This window comes from Nelusetta ayraudi, unplaced genomic scaffold, assembly GCF_046127955.1.
Source record: "Nelusetta ayraudi isolate G7.1 ecotype Tasmania unplaced genomic scaffold, CSIRO-AGI_Nayr_v1 ptg000004l, whole genome shotgun sequence".
Classification (NCBI taxonomy): domain Eukaryota; kingdom Metazoa; phylum Chordata; class Actinopteri; order Tetraodontiformes; family Monacanthidae; genus Nelusetta; species Nelusetta ayraudi.
Genome location: NW_027466054.1, coordinates 17,705,154 through 17,730,889, shown reverse-complemented (window position 1 = coordinate 17,730,889; position 25,736 = coordinate 17,705,154). Strand labels below are relative to the sequence as shown.

General features: G+C 40.8%; 1 protein-coding gene across 1 annotated transcript; it reads right to left on the bottom strand.

Annotated features, from left to right (window-relative positions):
- Window positions 1-1,060: 1,060 nt before the first annotated feature.
- LOC142897771 (complement C3-like) lies at window positions 1,061-23,557 on the bottom strand. Its single transcript, XM_076040325.1, has 43 exons — window positions 23,408-23,557; window positions 22,127-22,325; window positions 21,482-21,644; window positions 21,266-21,354; window positions 21,091-21,179; window positions 20,857-20,939; window positions 20,683-20,770; window positions 19,671-19,800; window positions 19,438-19,564; window positions 19,225-19,340; window positions 18,841-19,005; window positions 18,624-18,723; window positions 18,428-18,516; window positions 18,167-18,355; window positions 16,361-16,516; window positions 16,091-16,223; window positions 15,711-15,779; window positions 15,306-15,503; window positions 14,936-15,053; window positions 14,525-14,613; window positions 13,542-13,681; window positions 13,180-13,392; window positions 11,314-11,377; window positions 11,136-11,222; window positions 9,163-9,369; window positions 8,474-8,549; window positions 8,209-8,368; window positions 7,990-8,076; window positions 6,965-7,115; window positions 6,386-6,459; window positions 6,063-6,137; window positions 5,808-5,963; window positions 5,659-5,721; window positions 4,809-4,890; window positions 4,631-4,679; window positions 4,245-4,335; window positions 4,031-4,120; window positions 3,632-3,734; window positions 3,366-3,455; window positions 3,063-3,155; window positions 2,851-2,934; window positions 2,556-2,706; window positions 1,061-1,320 (listed from the first exon to the last, which is right to left on the bottom strand). The coding sequence occupies exons 1-43, from the start codon at window positions 23,482-23,484 to the stop codon at window positions 1,176-1,178; spliced, it is 4,998 nt and encodes a 1,665-aa protein (XP_075896440.1). The 5' UTR covers window positions 23,485-23,557; the 3' UTR covers window positions 1,061-1,175.
- Between the last annotated feature and the right edge of the window lie 2,179 nt (window positions 23,558-25,736).

Sequence of the window (25,736 nt, the reverse complement as noted above, 5' to 3'; positions counted from 1 at the left end):
AAACGCACTGACTGATGAGCACCTTCACTCCATCCTGAGGATTTCCTCTGCTCAGAGCCTGACCCCAAACATTGGGAGCAAAGAGTGGAAAGGGACAAGGTTGTATCCAAGAAGTAAGGTGTGATGGTCCAGAAGAAGTCTTCTGCAGTCGACACACACGTCTCCATGCTTCTGAAAAAACTGATCGACTTTGAAGGGGACTTAATATCAATCAGTGAGTTCTCTTTAATCATGATTGCCTGCTTGGCACAGGTGCCTTCCAGGTTTTTGTTTTTTCCCTCCAAAATGTAATTTTTCCAGATTATTCTTGCAGATTGTCAAAAAGTTCTAACTGTCGTAGTTTCAAAATGGCAGGAATGCACATTTTCAAAATGTTCTTAGAGTTGCTTTCCAAATGTTCCAAATTCTGCTTATTCCAAAGCCTCACAGAAAGAATTTCAGACAACATAATGCAAATATTTTAATTAGAATTTAGAGAAAATTTTAATCCAACTGCATTATTTTAAGAGGAAAAACATGTCTGTTAACATTTCTTCTCTAAAATGTGAAAATAATGCTTGTTTGCTAAATGTTCCTACTCATGTTATCAAGTGTTTTCATGTTACTACTCTGAAAATAGCATTAACAATGTTCTCTTCCTGCTGTATATCTTTTGCAGGCAGAAAATAGTTGTCATATTGCGGTGAATTCTAAGATTGTATTTAAAATGGTATTTTGCAAAACACAAGTATAATTTATATACACCTCACAGAGTAGGTATAAAGCCTTATTTCCACTTTATTTGTTTCACTGTTTTTTATTCCTGGCCTGTTGTGCCTTTTTAGGCCTTCTGTATTAATCAAGGTGAGACAAGTAAGGATGTAAGATAAGTCATATATAACACCTGTTCAAAACTTAATTTTAATGCCATCATAATAAAATGTTTTTTGTCGAGCACTTTGTGTTGCTAAAGAGCCGACCTAGAGATGCCTTACAATAAATCGGATGGTTCCTGTCTTCACTCTACCAGCTCTACCTTAATCTTTATCTAATGTCTTTTTATTAAGAAAAAACAACACAATGAGCATCGAGCACACTTTAATGAATTCGGAGACACATTTTTACTGAGAGCCTCGCAAATTTCATCCATGTAAAATGTTCATTTGAACAGAGGCCAATAAAGCAGCAGCATCCTTTTACTTATTTAGACATCCAAAGAGCTCGTACTGCTGCTTCATCTCTTGGATGCCACTGCAGGTTAGTTCGTGGTCATCAGTCTGACACTCCGAATCAGTGGGCCAGTACTCCACCCAGGTGTTCTGACCCAGCATGTAGCGATACCTGAAGACACAACACATGCGTATATGCATTTAAATTCTTAAATACAAATCTTCATTTATAGCTGCAATTTTCCAACAAGTGCAACAACTCTGTCTTGCAAAATTTCCTGTTTAAACATCATGTGCTCTTGTCAGAAATTTCAAACAAACCGCCTAGCTGACCAGCAGAATATTACTAATGTTACTAATCCATCATAAATGAGTATCACCACAATGGGGGCAGAGTCATCACAGCGACAGTGTCTTGACGTTCTAAGTTTGCGGTGCCATATTCATTTTACGGCAATTTGCTTTTGGGGTGGGGGTGGGGGGGTTATTTCCCCACTTTCAGACACCGTTTAATGACTGCTGGTAACCGAGAGTGTCCATCAGCTCAGAGATCCGATAGACCTACTCGTTGCCTAGTCATTGGTTGACCACGGCGCTGGTTTGCTAGCCGATTTCCCTCTTTACGGAAGATGCAGGATTTTTCAAATGACAGGTATTGAGGGTTTTTATTTCTTCGCAAATGAGTCGCTCTCATGAATCCCCTGCATCGCCAGTCCCTGTCCAATTGTTGGCCTGCACTCTGTTGACGTCACATTTTCAGCTCGACTCAGCTTCTCAGGACTGCAGTCGTGCAGGTGCTAAAACAGTAACTGGCACCAGGTAGAGAAGCTTTAAAGTCGAGTAGCTGATGGGCGCTTTTGTAAAATCCCCATTAGCGACTAGAAGGATGGTGGTGTTTTTGTTTTACGACCTTTGTTGTCTGACCACAACACTAAGACCCCAAGGGAGGTAACTCAAACCAGAGAAAGAGGGCTAATTCTAGCCCGTTTCACTAATGGAGGTAACTTAAGCTCTCGGTCAGTTACCACGGTAACAGACTCTTTGAAGCTAACCTGGTCGGGACCAGGTTTTTCCTCATTGAACCTTGAGTTTCTCTCTGTCTCCACCTTCTTTCAGCCACACACAGCATTTAATTTCCACATTAATTCATTCAGCTGGCGAGTTTTTGCTTACACTTCTGCCATTTGTTATTAAAAGATAAACAATTGGAAAAAAAATCAGTCACTAGAACTTTATTGGAAGTCCATTTGTGGTGACGTGGTAGATCAACTCAGAGATCAGGGTTAGACTGAGAGTTCGTTGAACCTGCTTTGTGAAATAGACCCCTGGTTTGGCTTGAATGCCGCCCAGCAGAAATAATTAGGGGATCCAAATACAACCCCCATATACGTCAGTGGACAAACTCACGTTAGAACATTGTTCAGGACCTCTTGCTGAATGTCTTTTGATGTCCCCATGAGCAGGTAAGTCTTGCCGCTCTGCAAACCTAAAGCCTTCCTGCAGTGTGGGTAGCCGAGGAATGCACGCTTTTTCCCCAAGGGACCCACATCAGTAGTTCCTGCATTGACAACAAGTCATTTTCATTTGTGGTGGTCCCTGCTGGCTAAACAATAGAATGGTTTTTTTTTGGCACTTCTATGTTGGCCACCTTTTTGAAACAGAAAGTGCCTTCCATCTTTACATACAGTTGATAATTACCCACCTTCCTTGATGACGGACAAGATCTTCATATCATACACATCAATTGTCTCCTTTGCAATGAATTCCTCGACTTTTACTTTGTACGCTGGGGACAGACAATATCCATTCAATAATGCAAATTGGCGACTGATCATTCAAACTTCTTTGAATGATCAGTTCAAATCTTCAATGAAATCATTCAAATCTTTTACTGTAATAATAATTGGGGCTCACCAAAATCTATTTTGGTGATGGCAGTGGTCACACAAAGGTAGTCTGTACGTTCAAAGTTATCGACTTTGTCTGCCTTCTGCATGCTGCAGTTTTCTGGAACCAAAGGCGAAAAATGAAAGAAAAAGGCAGACGTTGAAATTAAGCGATGAACAGCACATCAGTGGTACCTGTCTGATGATCTATTGTGTCCGAATTGATGTTCCCTTTCACTAATAAATCCTCAAATACTCCCTTTTGTGTTTTTGTGTCTTGGTAAATGACACAAAAACACAAAAAAGTAGATTTGTCACCACCCCGATTTACCTTCAGCGCAAGTGCATACAATTCCTACGCAGAGCTGCAGCAACTCTCCATCTTTCCTCTGAAGGTGGTAGAACCTCATACACGGTGTTTCTGCATTGACCAAGAGTGAAATAGAGGGGGGTGGGGGGGGGGGTGGGCTATTAAGAGTTTAGAAGAGAATGCTCCTTTTTTCCTGGACACACAAAAATCTCACAATAACTGAGACGTCCATTCATCCTTGAGTTGAAACTTATCAAGGCGTTTTTCCACTTTTCCCAGAGGCTCACCGTCATAGTATTCATAGATCGATACAGCAGCTGGTTGCGGAACGCCGACCTTAAACGTCTGACGAATCCTAAATGTGATTTCTTCCGGGCGGGTGTGGGAGACCTGTGGAGGGGGGCAGAGCTGAGGTGAGACAGCGGCACATTTAATTTCTCATATTTTAGCTGGTGCTAGCGGCTGGAATCAACCTGCAAGATGTTACATTAAATCAATTATGTGGTGCGCCGACACAAAGGACTGCCGAGCATAAATCAAAGATGAGTCGTTTGCTTGGCTACCGCCTGTGAAAGTTGCACACCCATATACCTCCCCGTGTTTTTCATATGAAATCAGCTCATCTTAAAACAACATTAGCGTGGGGCAAACAAATAATCAAGGCTTCACCGCCTGCCATCACTTACTTTATCCAGGTAGAGGATGAGGGAGCCTCTTTCTGACAGATAGTTGTTGAGCTCATATTTTGAAATAACACGACCGTGTCCAGTGGACAACTACACACACACACACACACACACACACACACACACACACACACACACACACAAACAAAGTTGTCTATTAAACGACTGACTTTTCATTAATGTGCCGAGATATTTTCTCCATCATTAATTTCACCTTGTCGAGGTCGGTGGTGTCATACGTGAAGCCGGTTAGCAAGCCGATATCCAGGATTGACATGGTCGCGTCACGTTCCTTACTCTTGTAGCTGAGCAATAAGGGGTGGGGCAAAGGAGGGTAAGGGCGGGGGCACAACACACGTCAACAACTCGTCATGTCTCCCTGAAGATTTCGCACCACAATTGTCACAACGTGTAGAGGGAGCAACTGTCTTTGCGTGCTTGTGCTCTCTGTCTTTGTGGTGTATCTGCGGGTGTTTGTGTGTCTCTGTTTGTTGGACCTGCGATGAGACAGTTGTCTGGCTGCAGGAGCAGCGAGTGACAGGTGGTGACAGACATTTTGATACCTTGTCAGCATAAAAGCCTCCTCTCTGATATACTCACAAAACTTTGATTGTCAGCTTATAGACACTCTCGACTTCATCCAATTTTTCTGTTGAGGCAAACACCAAGTGACGAAGACGGCAAGATCGAAGGGAAAAAAAAGGTAAGGCAGTGAGTGAAGAAAACGTCAGATGCAGGAAAATGTTCTCAGAGATGGAAAAAAAATTAAATCAAGTACCTTGGAAGACCTGGACTGACAAGTTAAAGCGATCGCAGTTGTTTTCCTTCTCTTTAGGCAATCCGTAATACAAGGACACCATCTGTCATGACAGAATAATGAAGTGCATGTGACTCTCAACAACAAAGTTCGCTGCACCTCCAAATTTATCCAAATTATAAAAGGGTCACGTCAACGGCACAACACATCAATATTACATGTACATTACGATACACAGCGACTCCGCACATCTACATGTACAGTCAAGGAGCCAACACACACACTCAACAAACTCGCCCTTGTGTGTGTGGCTCTCTGCATCTGAAACAGTTTGTGAGACTTGTGTCGTTCACCTGGATGCAAAAGTCACTGCAAATTTAACTCCGCTAGTTTAAAATGTTTGGAAATCTAGAGTCTGACTTTGGTGTCTGACGATGCACGCCTGGTGTGGAAACTACTGAAGAGCATTAGGGTCAAAGTGAAAACAGAAAAAAAAAAAACGTAAACTGTAAAAACTGCATGAAATTGGTATATATATGTATATGTAAATATATATATATATGTATATATATATATATATGTATATATATATATATATATATATATATATATATATATATATATATATGTATATATATATATATATATATATATATGTATATATATATATATATATGTATATATATATATATATATATATGTATATATATATATATATATATATATGTATATATATATATATATATATATATATATATATATATATATACATATATAAATATATACACACACACACACAAACACAAAAATTTGTGAGAACGTCCCATGATTCTTTTTTGCCAAGTGCGTACCAACCAATGATTCTTCTCACCTTAAATGTTGCTTCCCCTGTTCCATCGGCAGACACTGTAATATTTTGGTTGATACTGTTAACCTGTGAAGGCAGACCCAAGTCAGCAGATGATATAAATACCTCTGTGTTGTTTCTGTTTGTTTCAGTCAGTCTGTGTGTCTTCTTACTTTTGACGTCCTTGTGTTGAACTGGTTATTTTTGTTGAAGTTTATCTTCATAGGTTCTGACCTTTCGGGCAGCGTAATGTTTACATTCAAATTGTAGTCTGGCTCTCTATCATGGGTCCAGTATTCAGCCACAGCCTGGTACACCATAATGGTGGTCTGAAGATGGATATCCACAAAGGTTTTCAATCTTTTCCCAAAACCATGTCGCCCAATCACCCAATGACATGAAAACCCGTCTGGAGAGGGCGCGGTTACCTGGGATGCACCGTAGCCTTTGTACCACGACTGCTGGTTGAACCATCTGACCACTGGTCGCGCATCCTCAAATAGCTAATCAACAAAAGGCAAAGAGCATATTGGAAAATCTTGCAGATTATGTTGCACATTATTCTAATACAAGCATATCATCAAAATGTAAAGTTTATAATCTTAGTAGATGTTGGCATACTGTTTATCATTATGTTATTATTCAATTTAGTGATGATAGATTGATTTGAGTACTGATATACATACAAAGAGTCATAGCTTTGGCCAGCAGATAGATAGATAGATAGATAGATAGATAGATAGATACTCACCCCCGCCTTGACCAAAGCAAGAAGTGCATATGCTGTGGCCTCCATATTGTTTGTTGCTGGCCAGTGAGATAACTCTGAGGGAGGCAACAGTGTTTGAGGTCAATACAATCTCAACGCTCAACGCAACGCCGTCAATAGATTCAATATAGAATAGCCAGAACTGAACTCTGTGAAGACATTTGGACTGAGCTATTTTATTTTTTATTTTTTTGTAATGAAGACTTTAATGGGGCAATGAGCATTTTCTTTTTTAAATCACTGTCAATTACCAATGTCTTGGTGATTGGAGCTCAAGTGCTTCGTGTTCATACCACCTCTCTGTCTATAGATTTAAATCCATTTTCATCCTTTCATTTACAAAACCAGACCATCCTGGTGTCCATTTTAGTGCATGTGAATCAGCTCAGCTCTTCTCTGGTTGGTAGTATAATGGGTCACTGCCATTGCAGTAAATTGTTCCTAAAATCCATCATCTACATAACAGATACATTTTTTTCCCTGTGTAAAGAGCCTCCTAACGGAGGAATTAAACACACCACTTAAACATGTGTATTGGAACATATAACTGTGACACAACACCTCGGGAAACAAATTTGTAAAGGACCTCCCGGTCAAACTTGTTTTCATTGGCCAGCGCATACGAGGCCATGGCAACAGCATACGAGGAGGTGAGGCTGTGCAGGCGATCTTCGATGTAGGACGCAGCTTTTCTTCTGCTGTCTGGCATGCCCTGTGGTCCAAGAGAAAAGAAAGGAGGAATAGAAAAATATTATTTTCATACCTTTTGATGTGACAACGGTTTTTAACGTTCTAACCTAATAGCACAGATCAGAAAAGAGAATGCCCAGGAATAAAACTATGATAAAAGCTATTGACTGCTAACTTAAAAGGCACCTATGATGCTTTTACACTTTTTCTAGCTCAAAATACTGTTACATTGTTGAATCCTCGTGTCAAACAATGCAAAATAGTCAATTAATGAGGTTTGTGTGTTTGGACGTGAGCCCTGCAAGTTGTTGGGCATGGTTCTTAACGCTCTGTTTCAGGGATCGTATTGACGTCAATGCGTGCTGGATTTCCTTACATGACCATGCTCAGGCATACTCTTGGACTGATTCCGCCCTCCCCCGCTCTGCCCTGGAAGTTATGTCACTGTGCGCTGCTCCAAGAAAATGATTTTTCGGTGTGAGGGAAATTAAAAAAAAAAAAAAAAAATACAGAGCGACTGCTGAGCGACTACCGAAGCACCAAGGACCACAACCGTGGGAGTGGAACGAACAGAGAAAATGTTGGAGGTTTGTTCAGCCTAATGCGGATGCGATGGAACACCAGCCCGGTGGGCAACGGGAGTGAGACGGGCTCGACTCGGCCGGTGGACGACGAAAGAATAGTCAGCCACGGCAATATTTGAAAACATGTATAAGGACTGTGAGTGTATTGTGACCTCAAGCAACATTAGTTTTAAGACTATTTGCAAAGTACAAGTAGCAGTAACATTAAGAGATTTTGGTTGTAAGAGTTGATTTTTTTTTTTTAAAAATGGGTTGCATTTTATGTGAAGGATGTGAACACCTCCTACCTCATTGACTCTAAATGATACTCACTTGAACACTGACAGCACACCGTGAGCTCGACTCCTGTATGGCAATGAGGCAGAAGGCTGTCATGGCGACGTCTGCGTCCGGATAACCCTACATCACACATCACACACACAATAATGTTTTGATGTGTGTCAGAGTTTAACATGTTATTACAGTCTTATCTTGCCATGCTGGTTACAAAGAAAAAAAAACAAAAAACAGATAAAGATTGTGTGCACGCACTGTCACTGTGCCACTCATTGCATATCCAACTTCAATGAACCTGCCGTTGGGCTGCTGTGCACTGAGGATCAGAAACCTAATGGCACCACACAGCACTTCTGATGGGATGGAGATATAATTGCTGGCCATAGCAAAAACCTTGGTGACGTAAGCCGTCAGCCTATCAGGAAAGGGAAGGAGAAGGAGAGTTACTTTTTTCACATTGAAAACACTCATCATGGCCAGGTCAGAAAATTTGCAATTCATTGGTGTTTGGAGAGCTCACCAGGTATTAGGTGTGGATTCAGGGTACATTGCAAAAGATCCATCACTTTTACGGTACTTAAGCTCAGTTTGTAAGCCTAGAAGGGGAAAAAATATTGTGCATCATTGGACTGTAAATTCAACCTATTCTATATACAATTTGTAAATGTTGTTGACAAAGTTAGCATTTAGGACACATTATCTTTTTAGAATAGAGAGGGATTGACCCAGCTTAACATTTATACACTATAATGACCTGGACGACTGAGAACCTTCAAAGTTCCTGTTCCTCAAACAAACACCACAGAGACAGAAGTACAATGGTAGCATAGTAGTAGTAGTAGTAGTAGTAGTAGTAGTAGTAGCAGCAGTAGTTTAAGATTTCATGAGTGCACATCCTACTTTTATTAATATGGGGTCGACAAGTTTTGCTCAAATCTGCATGCCATGTGTTTAGCATTTCATGGTAGTACCAGTAGTAGTCCTGGTTTCACATTTTTGTGAAACCAGGATGAAAGGTATTTACTTCTGGAAGCTTCTTGTTTAGCAAGCTGAACACTCCAGGTTTGGAGTTGCGGGATCAAAACACTCGACAAATGTGGTAGTAGTGCTAGTGGGGGTGCGGTACATTAAACATCTTCTGTCTGTTGTGTCACACTTGGACTGGCTGAAGAGAAATCTGTCCCTTTTTTTTTTAACCTGTCAACTTACCAGTCCTCATGTGTCCGATGGCTTCGTTACGTTTATCAAAGCCAACAGCTTCCCATTGGTTGGTTTTATCCAAATATGTGGCGGCGATCACAGGCAGGGTCATGCGCATGATGTTCTGCTCTCCACAGCCATGGGGTTTGAAGATCAAGTCTTTCATAGACTTCCCACTGAGGGCGCTTTCCACCATTCCTCCAATCATTTCCCTCCCTGCAGACATGCACACGCACGCAAATGCACATCAACAAATAATCCTTTTAAGGCTGTTTCTTGACTTGTTAGGCTACAGATGATGACATATGACCGTTATCCAAGACTGGACTAGACTAGATAGGTCAGATGCTCCGGCTCACCACGCCACGTATGTCCAGTGACGCCTCTTGCAAACTCTTAATTTTTGCATTTGAATTCCACTCAAACTGTTCAGCAATTAACCGACAGAAGCATGAGTTAAATTAAAATTAAACAGATTCTGAAATAGTTTTATCTGGCGAGCTGGGACACGGGACTTTGAAGACGGCAAAGATCGCAAATGTGGCAGAGGACGCAAATAAAGGGGAAGATGGATCATATCTTCCCCTTTGTCCACAAGATATAAGGTCCGTAAATGGGATGCAATGGTATGGTTGTGGTTTTTCCACAAAAAGGGAGGAGAAAGATTAGCAAGTTTTAGGATGATGGTTGGGCTTTAGTTAGTATCTTAGGCTGCTATATTTGACTTTGTTTGCCCAAAGAGAGTGGCTTAGGTTGATGTGGTAAATGCATTACGTGAATGTATTCTGTTTTTTGTTGTTCCATGCACTTGGAAGTGACATTAGCCTATTGAAGTGGCCATGAAACACAAAACATAGTTATCATATTTTTAAAGAGGTCCCCCCAAAAAGATTTCATATGTTTTAACACTGATGGCAACACTGTGTGGGCGTACATGACGTCACGGCACAGGTGGCTGAACTTGTCAACCCATCGATCTTAACTGAAAATAACTGAATATTGATTAGAAATGGCAAGAAATAGGAATAGGTATGTCAAACTCATTTTATAACTTCAAAGACATGACGACACTCGTTAACTTCCATTGTTTGCCAAGAATGGATGGTCTTGACATTGGCAAATAATGGAAGTTAACGGGTGTCGTTGTATCTTTCAGTAATAAAATGAGTTTGACATACCTCCATTTTACGTTTTTGTCTTAGCCCCTATTTCCCGCCATTTTTAATCAATCTTTATTATTTCCAGTAAAGATTGCTGGGTTGACAAGTTCAGCCACCAAGGCCGTGACGTCACGTCCGCCCACACAATAGCAATGGTGTAACAGCTAAACCTAAATGGTTGTATTTTGAAATGCCTTTTGCAATCAGCGTTAAAACATATGTAATCTTTTTAGGGTGGGAGACATTTTGAAAATTCTGATAATTATGGCTGTTCACAACCACCTTTGCAGGGCGAGCTGGAACGTGTCAAATCATTGGTTACCATTTCCCCCATGGCTCATCAAAAAGCCACTGACCACTAGTCTCTGCTTCTGAGTGGATCTACTTTCACAACATGCGCTGCTGTACAAAATTTTGATAAAGTTTTGTGACTGACCGAAACATACTGAAATAAGGTTGTTTGCCATTGTGTATAGAACCAAACAGGGTGTATTGAATGATTCGGTAAAATACCAAATAGTGTTGCATCCCTAGTCGCTACAACACTTTTGCACACCTGTAAAAGACGGCCTGAAAAGGACTGTGAACACTACAATACATACTTTCAATTTTTTGGGAGGTCAGTGGTTAAACCCATTTCTACTGTGCAGATTGTGCTTGTTTGGGCAAATGAACTTACTCCAAACTATGTAATTGCCGACACCAAGAATAGATGACTTTTAAAAGAAGATGCAGAAGGGGACTATGTAGGTTTTATGGCACCGAAACAATGTGGGAAATCCAGAGCTTTTTTATGTTTGCAAATGTAACGTGATTTCTCACCTGTCACTGAGATCTCCGTCGCTGTAGTTGTGCCTGGAGCCATTCCTGATTTAATCTCACTGTTGAGAATCTCGGTTTGTTTGCCACCTACAAGGGGAAAAATAGTGTGGGTACATACTAGCACATAATTGATTGACTCTGTCTTGGAAGTGTGCTCTAGTTGGGCAGGTAGACTTACCGACGCCTTTGGTAGCTGGGTCTAAAACGACGGTAATGACTTTTTTGACTGGTATTCCCGCAGGCTGGAAAGCATATGGCACAATTTCCATGTTTTTTTTTTTTTAATTCTTTTTTATTTCCCCCTCTACTAACTTAAAGGTTAAGTATTTAATATTTGGAGATGTTGAAGAAGACACAGCGACATCAAGTGGTACATTTTAAATTTTAGATCACTCTCCTCCTGAGCTTGCCAGTGAGCTACGGTGGCCTGTGCATCCAAACCTGGATACCTTGTCCACCTTCTTCTATGTTTGTTAATATAAATATATATATATGTATATGTAAATATATGTGTATATACATATATATGTATATATATGTATATATATATATATATGTGTATATATATATATATATATATATATATATATGTATATATATATATATATATGTATACCGTATTTTCCGCACTATAAGGCACACCGCATTATAAGGCGCACCTTCAATGAATGACATATTTTAAAACTTTTTCCATATATAAGGCGCACCGCAATATAAGGCGCATTAAGCGAAACAAAAGAATCAGAGATAAGTCCGTCAGACTTTATTAACTGCGTTCACAGTAACTCTAAAACTTGTTTGTGACAAATAAAAAACAGAATGATACCGCTAGAAATATGTTACCAACGCGAGTTGAAATCCACCGGAGGTTCTCTACCACGGTTCGGAAGGTGTTCGATTACGTTCCATCAGTGCTTGATTCTACAGCACCGCCGGACTCCTGAACACTGTCTCACTTCATCTACGCGATAGAGCGACCGCGTTGACGCTCTGCTCACGCTCCAGCACACTCCCACACAGGACGCGTTTCACGACCAGAGCGTCTCGATCGGTTCACGCGAGGATTGCAAGATCGCGCGACAACCCAGGTAGTTTTTAAAGAAAACAACAATGAAACAAAACATCAATACTTCAAGACACTGTTGGGACAGTGTCTCGAAGTATCGATGTGTGTAAAAAAGAAAAAAAATAATAACGCGAACTGCTGGCATCATGCAAAATGCAGGTATTTAAAGTATAGATGCATTTTGTTCATCATAGTTTGAGATTCAAAGTGAAATCTGTTTTTGTTTGACGGCCGACCTGAACAGCGTTGAAGCCGATGCGTCACGTTGATGTTTCACAGTAAAGTACAGCACATGTAAATACAAAATCCAGCACATTGTGTGTTATGATGAAAATCATCCGGATCCACCGTGTTTTTACACTATTGATTTCCTGTCAGAACGATCCCACCTGCTACAATTGACGCAGGAGGGACGCGGCAAGCGTCAAAGAATAAATTCTGGCGTTCTTTTCCAGCGGCTCGCGTTTTACTGCTTCTGGGACGCTTCTGAAACGCGGCCGCTCTGCGCCTGGTGTAAACCTGCTCATTGACTTTAGTGGCCGCGTTTCACTGCGTCAACGCGGACGCTCTGCTGACGCTCTGCAAACGCTTCTGGTGTAAAACAGGGGTTATGTATTACTCCGCGATAGCCGTAATGCTGCGAGCGGTGCGGATTTGTAATTTACCTAAGTCGTACTACGGTAAAACACTTTGACAGAGCGCCGTGTACCTCTCAAAATCGCTTCGACGTCAGCAAGCACAACCAGAATCAATCCATATATAAGGCGCTCCGGATTATAAGGCGCACTGTCGTTTTTTGAAAAAAAAACAAGACTTTTAAGTGCGCCTTATAGTGCGGAAAATACGGTGTATATATATACATATGTGTGTGTGTATTACCCAAATACGTCAGAGTTGAAGTTTCTAAACAGTTGTACATACCCCCGCAAAGTGAGAACGTTTTTACTGTGTCAAAGTGAGAATGTTTTCTTCTCTTACCACCACCCGCAGCATCTTCTGTATTCCATCACTTAGCCAAGAATCTTTCACGGCAGCTTGGACCTCTATGGGAAATTCTCCATGCTTCATTGGAATGATGATGAAGGGCACAGCTCGTGTGGTTTGGCCACCGACACTTAATTCCTGCCGATACTTTCCACGCTTGGTGGCAAAGCTGCAAATGTTTGATTCCGCGAGCAGATCCACACGTACCTTATTGTTGAGACAGAGTTCAATGTCACTAATTTGATGTTGATTATGACGGAAGTACGTGTCAAGGAGCTGAGAAACGATTCAGCTCCTTCTCTGTCAGTGCCGGGTGCTGTTAGCCAGCCTGGACCCGAGGAGTCAGCCAGACTTACGGTAATAGGGTCAGCCCCCAGGTTGTGGAGGATGGCCCTCACTTCAATCTGCTCTCCTCTGACAGCAGCGTAGGGCAGTCTGAGATCGATGAAGAACTCCTTGCGAACAATCACCTCTAACGGCTCACTGATGCAGATACCTGTAATAAGGGAGGGACACAAAACTATTTCACTATTTCCAATTTTACCCTTTGCCCCTCTCAATAGTTACATTGTGGTGCAGATTGCCCTGTCTCTCAGATAAGTCATCGGCTCAAAATGATATTCCTTAATCTTAAAGCTTTGTTTCCTTATTTTTCGCTACATTTCGCTGTTGTGTTTCACATTGATGCTTATTGTGGGACACAATTCATCCGGGTTGATATTTTTTTGGGTTGTTGCTTCTGCCGGTTCTACACAAAAAGGCTGTTTGTCATTTTTAAACATGTCTTCTTGACAACTTTAGAATTATTTACTGCCTGTTCAAACAACAGTTTAATCAAATCAAAGAAAAATGGTTGGCCTCCAAATTAATTGACCTTATGATTGATCAGTTGATCGATTCCAAAAATAAACAATAGCAGCGGGTCTATTTTGTTTCATGTTGTTCCAAAGGATTATGCTTCTTCTCCTTATGAAAGCACATAGAAAAAACAAAACCATATAATCATACACTGCACTACATTATCAGTAGCTAAATTGTGGTAAATTACATTAATGCCAAGTTTTAATTAATGGTTTGAGCATGACAAAAACACATGACAGTTGAGTATGTGGCACGTAGGATCTTTAGAGAAAACAGGTACAATCTGCTTATGTAAACAAAACTAAACAAAAAACAAAACATAATAAAATAAAACAAAAAAGGAGGCATCCCATTTCATCAGACTGCAAATCTAACTCTTGGGGGAAAGATGAAGGACGGCATTGAGCCAATGTGTGATTGACCTGTGGGTTCAGTGTGAAATGTTAGTTAGATAAGACTGTAACCATTGAATTCTTACCGTGAGTCCTTGACAGGCTGATCCCAGTGAACTGCCAAGTCGTGATGGAGTCTTGCAAATATACATTATTCAACGGTAGTGAATTTTTACTAGGTCAAAGAAAGGAAAGTGACAGACTTTGTTTACACCCACATTGACCCTTTCCCCTCCCTTTGTGGTTTGAGTGCTAACTGATGGTGTGATGGACACACTGGTCACTGCTGCTTTGATTCAATGCACTTCAGTGCTTAGAAAGAAAAACAAAGAATTTGGCAGAATGACACAATCGCGGGTATACGATCAAATGTGCTTGTTACCTGAATAGTACTTTACATGCTTGTCGTTCCTCCATCTTAGATTTTTTTTTCTGTGTGTGTTGTGTCAGTTTGTGTTCTCTCTTTGTTTTTTGTTGTTTTTTTGTTTTGTTTTTACCAGTTTGGGTTTTCCTGTGGGCAGCCAGAAGGTATTGTGATCTCCTTCCAAAGCCAACTTTCAGGGAATTTGCTGCGAGATGTTATGTCATCATCATAACTGCCATCTTCCTCTTCACCTTTGGCCAGAATAAAAAAAAAATAGATTGGACTGGAGGTATTTGAGCACACACTGGAGGTTAATGAAAATTAGCTGACAAATACATTAACGTCTTTATGTAAAGGTCTTTGTCTATTGCTATTGAAAGCCAAATATGCTGATTTTCATTAAAAATAAAATAAAATAAAAATGGAATACAGCCTTTTTTTTTTATGAAAATGATCTTGGCATCTCTGAGAATCTTTCACTTGTTTCTGTCAGTGCTTCTTACTGCGCGCTAGTATGAGGTTGTCCTCCCTTCTCTCCTCTCGCTCGTTTTCCATTGTCTTGCAGCAGCGCAGGAAGGCCTCGGCACAGGCTTCACCATCCACAACATACTCACTGCGCACCTCACAGGTGTATGAAAGAGGTGTGGGCTTCATGCCGTCTGTACAACATTCCCGCAGCAAAGGGTCCGTGTAATTGCTTGCTGTAAAGACAGCGGATTGGGGAGATAGAGGGACATACACTACTTTTAGTTTACGTGTGCTCTACTTTTAGTAGATCATTATTAATACATCAATACATTCATCAATACTTCACTATTAAAATTCAACAAAATAATATGGACAATAAAAAGAAACATTTTGGTCAGGTAGTTGTATTTTGTTATTCTTGTTTGTTTTTGTCTTTATACCAGCGGTGGTGACCACGTCCATGATGGTTATTGCGCGTTTTCTTCTTTGCGGGGAGGAACATTTCAGCTCTGCAGACACAACACAGACACCCACTTATTCAGACCAACACTTGGATGTAGTTGGTGACAGCAGATGTTTTTTTTTTCATCTTCTTTCTTTCTTTTTTTATTTTTGTGTGGAAAACAACATTGGAAAACTACAATCGGAAAATGTCAATCCAGGAGACAGCACTCAGACCATTGTGGATGGAGAGATGGATGTTTCCCATTAAAACAACAGACTTTACCACATTACCTGTTGCGATTGCAGCCAGCTCCGACTACATTGCTGACCCAAAATACCGCTATATGAGTGGAAGGAAAATAAAAATTGTTCTCACGTTGTCTGTAGGGGGTCCCCAGTGTTGGATTGCTGGACTGGAACGCCAGCCCAGCATCATAGAACACGTGCATAGCATCCTTCCCTCCACCAGGGGTGCAACCCGTGTCAAACTGTTCCACAATGTCCCACACCTGGATCACACAGGAACAAGGAACATCCATGAGATAGGCCCAGGCTGGTTGTTTGCTTGTGATAATACCATCCAACCAGGAAGTAACTGTGAATTTATTTCTATTTTTAAATTTATCTTTGACAAGAATTTTTGTACCACTTTCTGTGTGAGACGGTATTTGTTGTTGAGCACGTAGACACCCTTGTCAACTGCAACCAGTCCCACCGTGGCTCCTGGGTCTCCGGTAACCTTCAGTCCAAACCTTGTGCCAGGCTGATATGCTGGGAGTTTATTTAAGGGCTCCAGCTTCAGCTAGATAAAAGTAAGAGGCATTCAAATGGGCATTAGTTTTCTTGTGTGCTATATTTGCGAAGGACGGCCACAAATACACATGATATAAGTCTGGAAATCGTGAATATCAGTACAGGGACAGCTGATCAAAAGCTTCCTGAAGACTGACTGATTATTGAACGAACCCCCTCATGCCAATGTTCAGACTAAGATTAGACTGATTTTATACTTCAAGGCAGCAATCGCTTGAGGATTTGTATTGGTGCAAGAATGGGGCACTGCCCCATGGTGACCCCCTATGGTGTTTAACTTTCTGGAGGACATTGTTTTTGATTTGATTTATTTGTTTACTTCAAACAAGCATATAAAAAAATAAGAATAACAAAAATCAAAATAACTAATCAGAATAACAAAAATCAGAATAAAAAGAAATAACATACAAAAAAACATTTATACAGTTCGAAAAGGGAACGGGAAGAAGTATAAACTTTTATGAAGTTCCCATCCCTTTAAACTCGTAATTTGACCCATATACATATCTGCTTCCGCTTTTACTAGCCTATCCATCTAACAAATTAAATTATCCCTGTTCTTCCATATACTTACTTAGAAAGAATTTTAATATTACCTCCAAATAAATTCTTTTGGCTGTTCGCAGCAGGGGTTGTCACATTGAATTGATCCAATTTCATTTAGGGTGCACTCACTGGGCCCCTCCCCGTCTAACATATTATATCAATTTGGTTGTAATGATTCCATTGTTGTAGGTGTGGTAGAGCTCCAATCACATTTCAGGTAGCTCGTGTTGTCAGGTTGCATGAAATCTGCCTGTGGCTTTTAGAAACAGAGTAGCCTCCTGTGTCCTAGCCCACTCTGGAGAGTTCAAGTATCTCAGGGTCTTCTTCACGAGTTGGGGGGTGGAATAGAATTATTGACAGATTGGTAATGATGTGGGCACTGAACCAATTGGGTCATTAATGAAAGAGTAATGTTGTGGATACAAGCAGCCAAAATGAGTTTCCTTCGCAGGGTGGCCAGGCTCTCCCTGCGAGACAGGGTGAGAAGCTGGGTCATCCAGGAGGAGTTCGGAGTAGAGCCGCTGCTTCTCTAAATTGAGATGAACCAGTTGAGGTGGCTCAGGCATCTGGTTAGGATGCCTCCTGGACACTTCGGGGTTCCCTCGAAAGATTTGGTGGAAGTGGCGGGGAAGGGTTTCCCAGTTTCCCGGTTAAGGATACTGCCAGCCCGACCCGAATACGAAGTAGACAATGAAGTACGAGGTTATTAAAACTTTAAATTATAACGCCAGATTCTCAATGTTAAGTTCTATGTTGTGTGTGTGTAGAATAATGTTAGAAATAAAACCCTTGTATTGCATTGCATTTTGTGGAAATAGTGTCTCAGCAGCATAACCGCAAGCATACCGTGAACGGAACAGAACAAAGCACTCATACTAGTCAAATAATCCAGAATTTGGGGTTCAAAGGTGCTTCGGCGTGGTTGCTTAATGTGAGGGCACCTTCCTTTTTTGCATAAGATTTCTTTTTTGGAACAACCCTTGCATTTATCAACGCTTGGGTACAAGGAGGACACTCAAGGAGTATTCAGGAACTGCCTTGGCCTTGGCTTGCAACTCGTCAGGCTTTGGTGTGTCATTGTTGCGTGTCTCACCGAGCCCATGCAGGTGTCATCCACGTCCACCCAAACAGAATCTGAAACCACTTCACTGTTGCTGGTGTGGTAGTAGGCCACGATGCGGAATGATGGCAACATCGTATTGGTGATCGGGATCCGTTCCGAAATGACTTGCCCTCTTTCACTGGAATGATGGTGGCCTACTAGTTGTCCCCTGCTCGATATCTGTGCACAGTTAGACAGCGTGACTCTGGAGGCTTAGTCACTCCACAAATTGCTTGCAAAAGCATCTCTTACCAAAAAAGTGATGTCACTCTGAAGATCTCTGTTTCGGATCACGGTGACTTTCATGTCATCCCCAACTGCTACTCGAGCACTGTCAATACCTGGAATGACATTCAACACAGTAGTGGCGGCAAAGATGGATCACAATCTAGAATAGATAATTACCACCCCACTGAGTAATGGAAATAGTTTCTTCACTCCCTCTCACCAATATGGATGTACTTGTCGCTTTGAAGCCTATGAACTCTAGCTACCATGTTTGCTGATGCTTGTCTGTGTTCTGGAAGTGTCTCAACATTTGTCCTTGCCTGCAATTCAAAGCACAGAGTGACTTAAGAGGGCGAATTTGCTGAAGCAAAAGCATGAGACAATCTAATTTGTGTAAAACTTTCACACACTCTCTGAGTGCACATGATAGGACATACCCTGATAGTCAAATCTGCCGTCGTTTGAATAATGTTGAGGGTAACTCTTGCCAAGCCGTTGGTATCAGTTGTTCCCAACTTAGTCTGAATGTCACTTTCAGATGGCACATCAACCATAACATCTACATTTTTTGCAGGAGTTTTATCAGGGTTGACAACTTTAACCTGTCATCAGAGAAAAAAACAGCACTTTTTTTTTATTTTTTTAGCACATTTGTGCTAAACCTGTTTTGTAAGACTAAACTAATTCCTTCACTGCAAACAATGCTATCTGCATGAAGCATCCACATTTATGTCTGGCAGATTTTCCTATTTTTTGTTGAAAAGGGAGATTTTATTGAAGAGTGAAAATAATACAATTCTCCAGCCACTGCTCCCACTTACCGTTACATCAAAAGTGATTCCAGATTTGTAATATGGGGGTGTGTTTTTGAAGCTGATGGTATACGGTGACGTGACAATTGGGATATTCTTCAATTCAGACCCCACCATTTCGCTGCCTTTGGAGTGGAAAGAGGCAAAAACAAAAACATGTCAGTCAACCCCCTCCCAAAAAAACCTCAGACGTAACAGATATAACAGATGCTTCCCTCTCACCGCTTTCTGTGAGCACACTAACATCTACAAATATGGCGCGTCTCTGCTGTGCCAGTTCCACGGTATTAGGGAATATGTGTGTGAGGTGCGCTCTTGTCATTGTCACCTCTGCTTGGCCATTGGTGAGCTACAATGACATTAAATGCGCCATTAAATCAGTAAGAGGGAGGAGTCACAAGTTGCTATTTACTTGGCAAACATTCTTTCTATGAGAATATGGTGAATTTGCTCACCGCCACTTTCTGGAGGGAACTTGGAAGGCTTGTTTTCTGATCGTTTGGGCTGTCTGTTTCCTTATCAATTTGTGACATAACCCCAAATACCACATAGGCCATCCCAGCCACCGGCTGCCCAAACAGGTACCTATGAAAAGATACCAATTTCATAATGCACAAAATAAATTCAAAAGTAAATTATTAATATTTAGACATTTGAACACCAAATTACCAATTATCCCACATGCTATTCTTTTCCTTGCGAAAGAATGGTGTATTTCGGCAGACCAATTTTGTAACATTCATTATTATTATTATTATTATTATTATTATTATTATTAGTATTATTATTATTATTATTATTAGTATTAGTATTATCATCATTCGTAGTTGTAGTAGTAGTAGAAGTAGTAGTAGTATACATTTGGGCATTTTCAATTTCGTTCAACTGCGGGGTTTTTTTTTAATACAGGAGTATACCGCTTGTTGTAGCCATTTAAGTATTTAAATTAAGATTTTTCTTAATGCACATTCGTCATATTGTATCATTTTGCTTATTTTATTATTATTTATTTGCTAAATTGGTTACAGAGGTTTTTGCACCGATGTGTCTATTTAAGTATGTCACGGGGGGTGGAGCCACAGTCAGGGTGATGTTGGACAGGTGCGGGAAGAAAAGCGTTTTGACCACGTAAACTTAAGGCAGCTTTTTTTTGTTGAATGTATTTAAATTTTCGTTATTCAATGACTTGGAAGTCAAGCAATTTTTGTATGGATTTATTTGAACGTAAAATAAAAGCTAAAGAAATGGAGCAACGCGAGGAGGCTTTTTCTTGGACGTGCGTTCAAAGCACCCAGAGTTTTTCCCTGTCCGAACACCGCTATTCGTAATTTCTAAAGGTCTGATTTTCTGTCTTTTCCTCTGCTGTAACGTGATTAGATGATTAATGTAGTACTCGTCCTTCACACACCCAATACAACGGCACATACTTGTGACTGCTGAGGTCATCAAAATCACAACATAGCTTACGTAGCTTTGATGTTGACGGTGAACTCTTCATCGTCCACATAGAAGAAGGGTCTCCGAGGTGTAATTTTCACCTCAAAACTTGGCAAGACTGAAAAGTCAAAGGGGATTTCTCTGATGGTTTGTCAACCAGAAGGTAATGGTTGTTCAAATCGTGGCAACTAGTGAGTAAGTTACCGTATTCTTTGACCTCGAACGCTGCGGAAAAGGTCTGCTGTGGGTTGTTGGAAAACTTTGCCAAAATCTTCCACACACCAACACTGCACACAGCAACAGGGACACATACTTCATAAATTCAATATAATAATAGTTTGATTAGAAAAAAGTAGCAAATAAATAAAGACAGGCAAAATTTTATTTTAATAATCACTTAAATCTGATTTTAGAAAAAAAAAAATGAAAATAGCTCACCTCACAAGTTCAGCAAGTTTATAGTGTCCAGACTTTAGCCCTGAATCCAGAGTAATTGTTTCATGAGGCAAAATGAGGCCGTCTGGCGTCTAAACGTTAAAACATGCAGCAGATGAGATTGTGGCAGTTCATTCCAATGTTACTAGTGGCAATTAAATGTTTACCACTGAGCTACCTCAATTTCGATTGTAACAGAAATAGCAGTGCCACCAAAGTCCTCCACGGGCTTCATGCTGGGCGTCAAACCAAAAACCCTGTAAAGAACTGTGAAAAGACGGTGCTGACAAAACCTTAACTGAAAGTTCTCAACAACACATTACTGAAGTTTTCCAGATCACGTTTTCTACATTGTCAGTTGAGCAGAGGAAGCAGAGACGGTTGTCAGATTCACCTGTGCTTTCGGGGGTGTAGAGGGTCTTGTCGGTCTGGATGAAGATGTAGCCGGCCTGAAAGGACACCATCACCACCTTCTCCACCACCATGCCTGGGAATTGAGCCTGCAGGTACACGTACTGCCTGACACTTGGATCCCTGTTGAAGTCTTTCGGAGGAACCTGAACCCCATGAGCAGACAGACCAAGAAAAACAAAAACAAAACAAATAAATCTAGACCGGTATTCACAAAGTGTTTTAGTGAAACACTAAAACACAAAGGCAAAGTGTTTTGCCTCATGCAGATGTGAGTGAATGTTGGGTGGTGGTCGGAGGGGCTGTTTGGCACGGATTGGCTGCCAAGTTTCTATCAGTCTGCCCCAGGGCAGCTACCTCCACCAGTGTGAATGTGGTGTGAATGAATGCTTCAATGGTTCAATGCAAAGCGCTTTGGGTCCTTGAAAAGCGCAATATAAATCCAATCCATTATTATTATTATTACCATTTAGTACACACATACACACACACACACATACATAAAGGGGCCATTTAAAGGACTCAGGAGTCAATTAGAAAAGACAGCATGATGACATGGCTAAGCAGAGCTACTTTCAACCCGATGATTGAGTGCTGGGTGTCTTTGGTGAAACAGTCCATGATTTACCGTCACTGATCCCATCGCCTGGAAGTGATTGCTGCTGTTGAGGGTCACCGTTGCACTGGCAAACTCCCTGGTCGGGATCGGATGGCTCTTCACCCGGATGACGACTTGGACGTCTCCTCCTCCTGTGTAGTCCTGCAACTCCACAAAGATGTTCTCTGGGGTTCCAATACGCATGAGGTTTGGGGCTGACATCACCTCCCTGCAGAGATCCATAAGGTTCCCAAACCACACGCAATGTCAAGGCCACAGTTTAACAATTTTTGTTTTAATCTGTAAAGGGGGAAAAGATGTTTGTTGTAACATGAATATTTGTTTTTGTTTCATTCTCAGGACATTTATTTAAAGGGCCAGTGATTGTCACACGGAATTGGCTCACAAAACTAAACGTAAAAAAAAAACAAAAAAAAACTTTGCTCAGGTGGAGGCTGTGAGCTCAACTAACAATGAGTAATCTTGTGATTGTCTTGATCTGCATCCAGCACTGGATCAATGCAGCATTTCATCATATGACTGCCATTTGTTTGCTGTGTGTGAACTTTGAACAAGAAACTGGAGCAGCAACCTGTGATTCAGTCTAAAAACACCAGACTGGCACTGGGTCGAGCCATGAGCACAAAACATTCTGTCATGTAGAAAATTGACAATGCGGTTCGTCAGAGGTGGATGTGTAGATTTTGTTGAGTGTTTTTGAACACTTTTAACCAACAAACTTTTTAATTGCTCCATCATTCTCCCCTGATAGTTTGACTTACTCTGGACATTGTCCAGAACAGGGGTGTCAAACATACAGCCAGCGGGCCGGATCACGCCCGCAAACTGTTTTTTTGCCGGCCCGTGAGATAAGTTTGCAAAGTATAAAAACTGCAAATTTTCAATGTAAGAAACTGCTGTTCTAAATGTGTTCACTTGGTGTCCCAACATCGTTTCTGCTTTGCAAGCAAACTAAATATTGGGGCTGAGCAAGTCGGCACAAGCACAGCCGCTCACGTCTCCTATTGGCTACCCTCATTACCCCAGAATGTCCCCTACTGGCTACCTTCATTGCCCCAAAACGTCTCTGTCAAACAGACAAAGTTGATGCAGAGTGCTCAAAGGACACAAACGAAGTAAAACAAAAAAATTGGAAGTTGATGGTTTGGCTTTTTTTACGTTAATATTACCATACCATGATTTCACTGGTTAGGGTTAGGGTTGGGAATAGATAATCCTCTATGTGGCCTGCGAACCAAAATGAGTTTGACACTCCTGGTCTAGAAGGAACTGCTGGTGGTGTCTACTTACAGCTGAGCTCCATCCGTGACAGAGGTGAAAGAGGCGAAGGCCAGAGAGGCCAGCAGCCAAAGCAGAGTCCTCCTCATCTTCCTGATCCTGGTCTGCTCTCAACGCCCCCAAGCACCACACTGCTTTTATCCTCCCCCCTCCCTCCATCTGCACAAAATGCTCATGTCACACACGCCTACATGTCGCCCACATCACAGGCGGCCAAAAAGTCAAGTAAGTCAATAAAGATAGTCAAATGAAACATCTCTGATAGTTTGTAGTAAATCTTCAGGGTCCAGTACAACGGCTAAGTGGCGTGCATCAGGCCTGTAAATGTGCTGTTAAATAGAAAATATTAGGATTTTTCTAAAAAAATAAAAAAATAAATAAATGAATAAATTAAAAAAAGGTAAAAAAAAAAAATAAATAAAAATATGCCGCCAAAACAAAGAAAATATTTTTCTTTTTTTTTTATCTTAATGCCGGCCTTTCAATTTTTCAAGCAATGTCAAAGTCACAGTCAATTCTTATGAAGTTGGAGGAAAGTTGTTAATTTTGCAAGAATTGTTGTGCAAGCTGCCCCTGCAGGACAAACACGACAATTCACGAAAATCAATATATGATAGATGCATAAACACACGGACAGTTGCACATAATTTCCCAGCAGTGTTTGTGAAAGGGGGCTTGTTATCTAAGATAAACAGTCAGCAAGAACACACGGGTTTCGATAAACTGCAGGATAAACGGTGACAAAAAAATAATAATCTAGATATATAATGTATGTTGTGACTGATGTGATTAGATTTGTTCTTTCTACTTATCCCTTTTGTGTTTGTACTGCATTGCATTTCTGGGTGGTCATGTGTGCAGGTGCTTTAGCTATTAGATGCCTGCAATGCTTGATAAGATGACACATGGGCAGTCACACTGCAGAGACTGTTTGGTTATTTCAGCTGCCGTATTTTATTTCTTTGTTGTTGTTGTTGTGCAATATTGAGGCACAAGAGTTGCTTCCTCTGCCGGTGTCTTTAATTTCACAGCTTTGGCCTCACGCGTTACTGTGGTTGGGAAATGGGAGGTTTATTATAATTCAGAGAGCCAGCCAATGCTCAAGACGAGAACTCAGAAGACAGCCAGGAGAAAGTGTGTGCGTGTGTGTGTTTGTGTGTTCGCGCACGTGCGTGTCTGTAATTAAAAGAGACAAAGAATGTACAAGGGAGAGGTGAGCGGTGCTAAACTGTGCATTACCCTTATATTGTATTTTGTTGTTGTTGTAAAATTCCTATACCATGCTCAAATTCACTTCCTGCTGCAACTCAGACTAGCTTGCTGGTGTGTCCATATTGTGAAATCAAAGGAGTGACATGATTAAAAATAAGTCTGTTCAATGAAAAAATATGTAAATGAAAACATACATACAGTCAAACACACGATGGTAAGTCGAATCACCTTGAAAAAAATAAATAAATAAATAAAAACATATTTTTTTCATTTTAATGCACAAATGTGAAGCAAACAGTTGCTCTTTATTCTGACCCTTGACGTGACTAGCGATGGGTTGTTCACGAATGAACCGGTTAAGAGCCAGTTATTTGAAGTAAACGAAGAGAGCCGGCTCTTGATTGGGAGCCTTTTTTTCTTTTCTTTTTTCAAGAGCTGAACTGGAAAACAGGTCAATCCACACCCGGTCGCTGTCTTAGTTGGCGGCAATTTAGAATGTGTTTTAGTGTTATATAATATTAGAAACGGGATAAACCGAATAATAAGTTCCTTAATATAACACACACACACATACTTTTTTTTTTTTTTTTTTTAAAGCTCAATCCTGCTTTGGGTTTGTTTTACATTTTTTTTGTTTTTATCTTGTTGTGATGTTTCGTGGATGTGTTCTTTCTCTTGTACATAGTGGTCTTGAGGTGGGTGTTTGTATTGTTATTTTAAAGTTATTTTCACACCACTGTGTTCTATGTTGGATGTAAAAATAATACACATTTAATATTGTTCATTTCATGAGCATCACTAATTCATTTTAGTACATACATTTGGCGATTAAACAATATAAGCAAAAATAAAATAAAAATAAAAATAAAAACTAAATCAAAGGAATCGCTTGGGAGCCAAAAGAGCCGGCTCTTTTTAGCGAGCCGATAGAGCTAAAAGAACCAGTTCTCTCTTTAAAAAAAAAAGAGAGACGGAATTCCCATTACTAGACGCAACTGCATTTGCAGCGAGCGGAAACACCGGCACAACCGGCGGACAAACAGAAACTCAAATATTTGCAGCCGTGACTGATAGGTGCAGGCGAGTCACGTGATGCATCCCATTGGGCGAGCTGCCAGGCAGGTGAGTC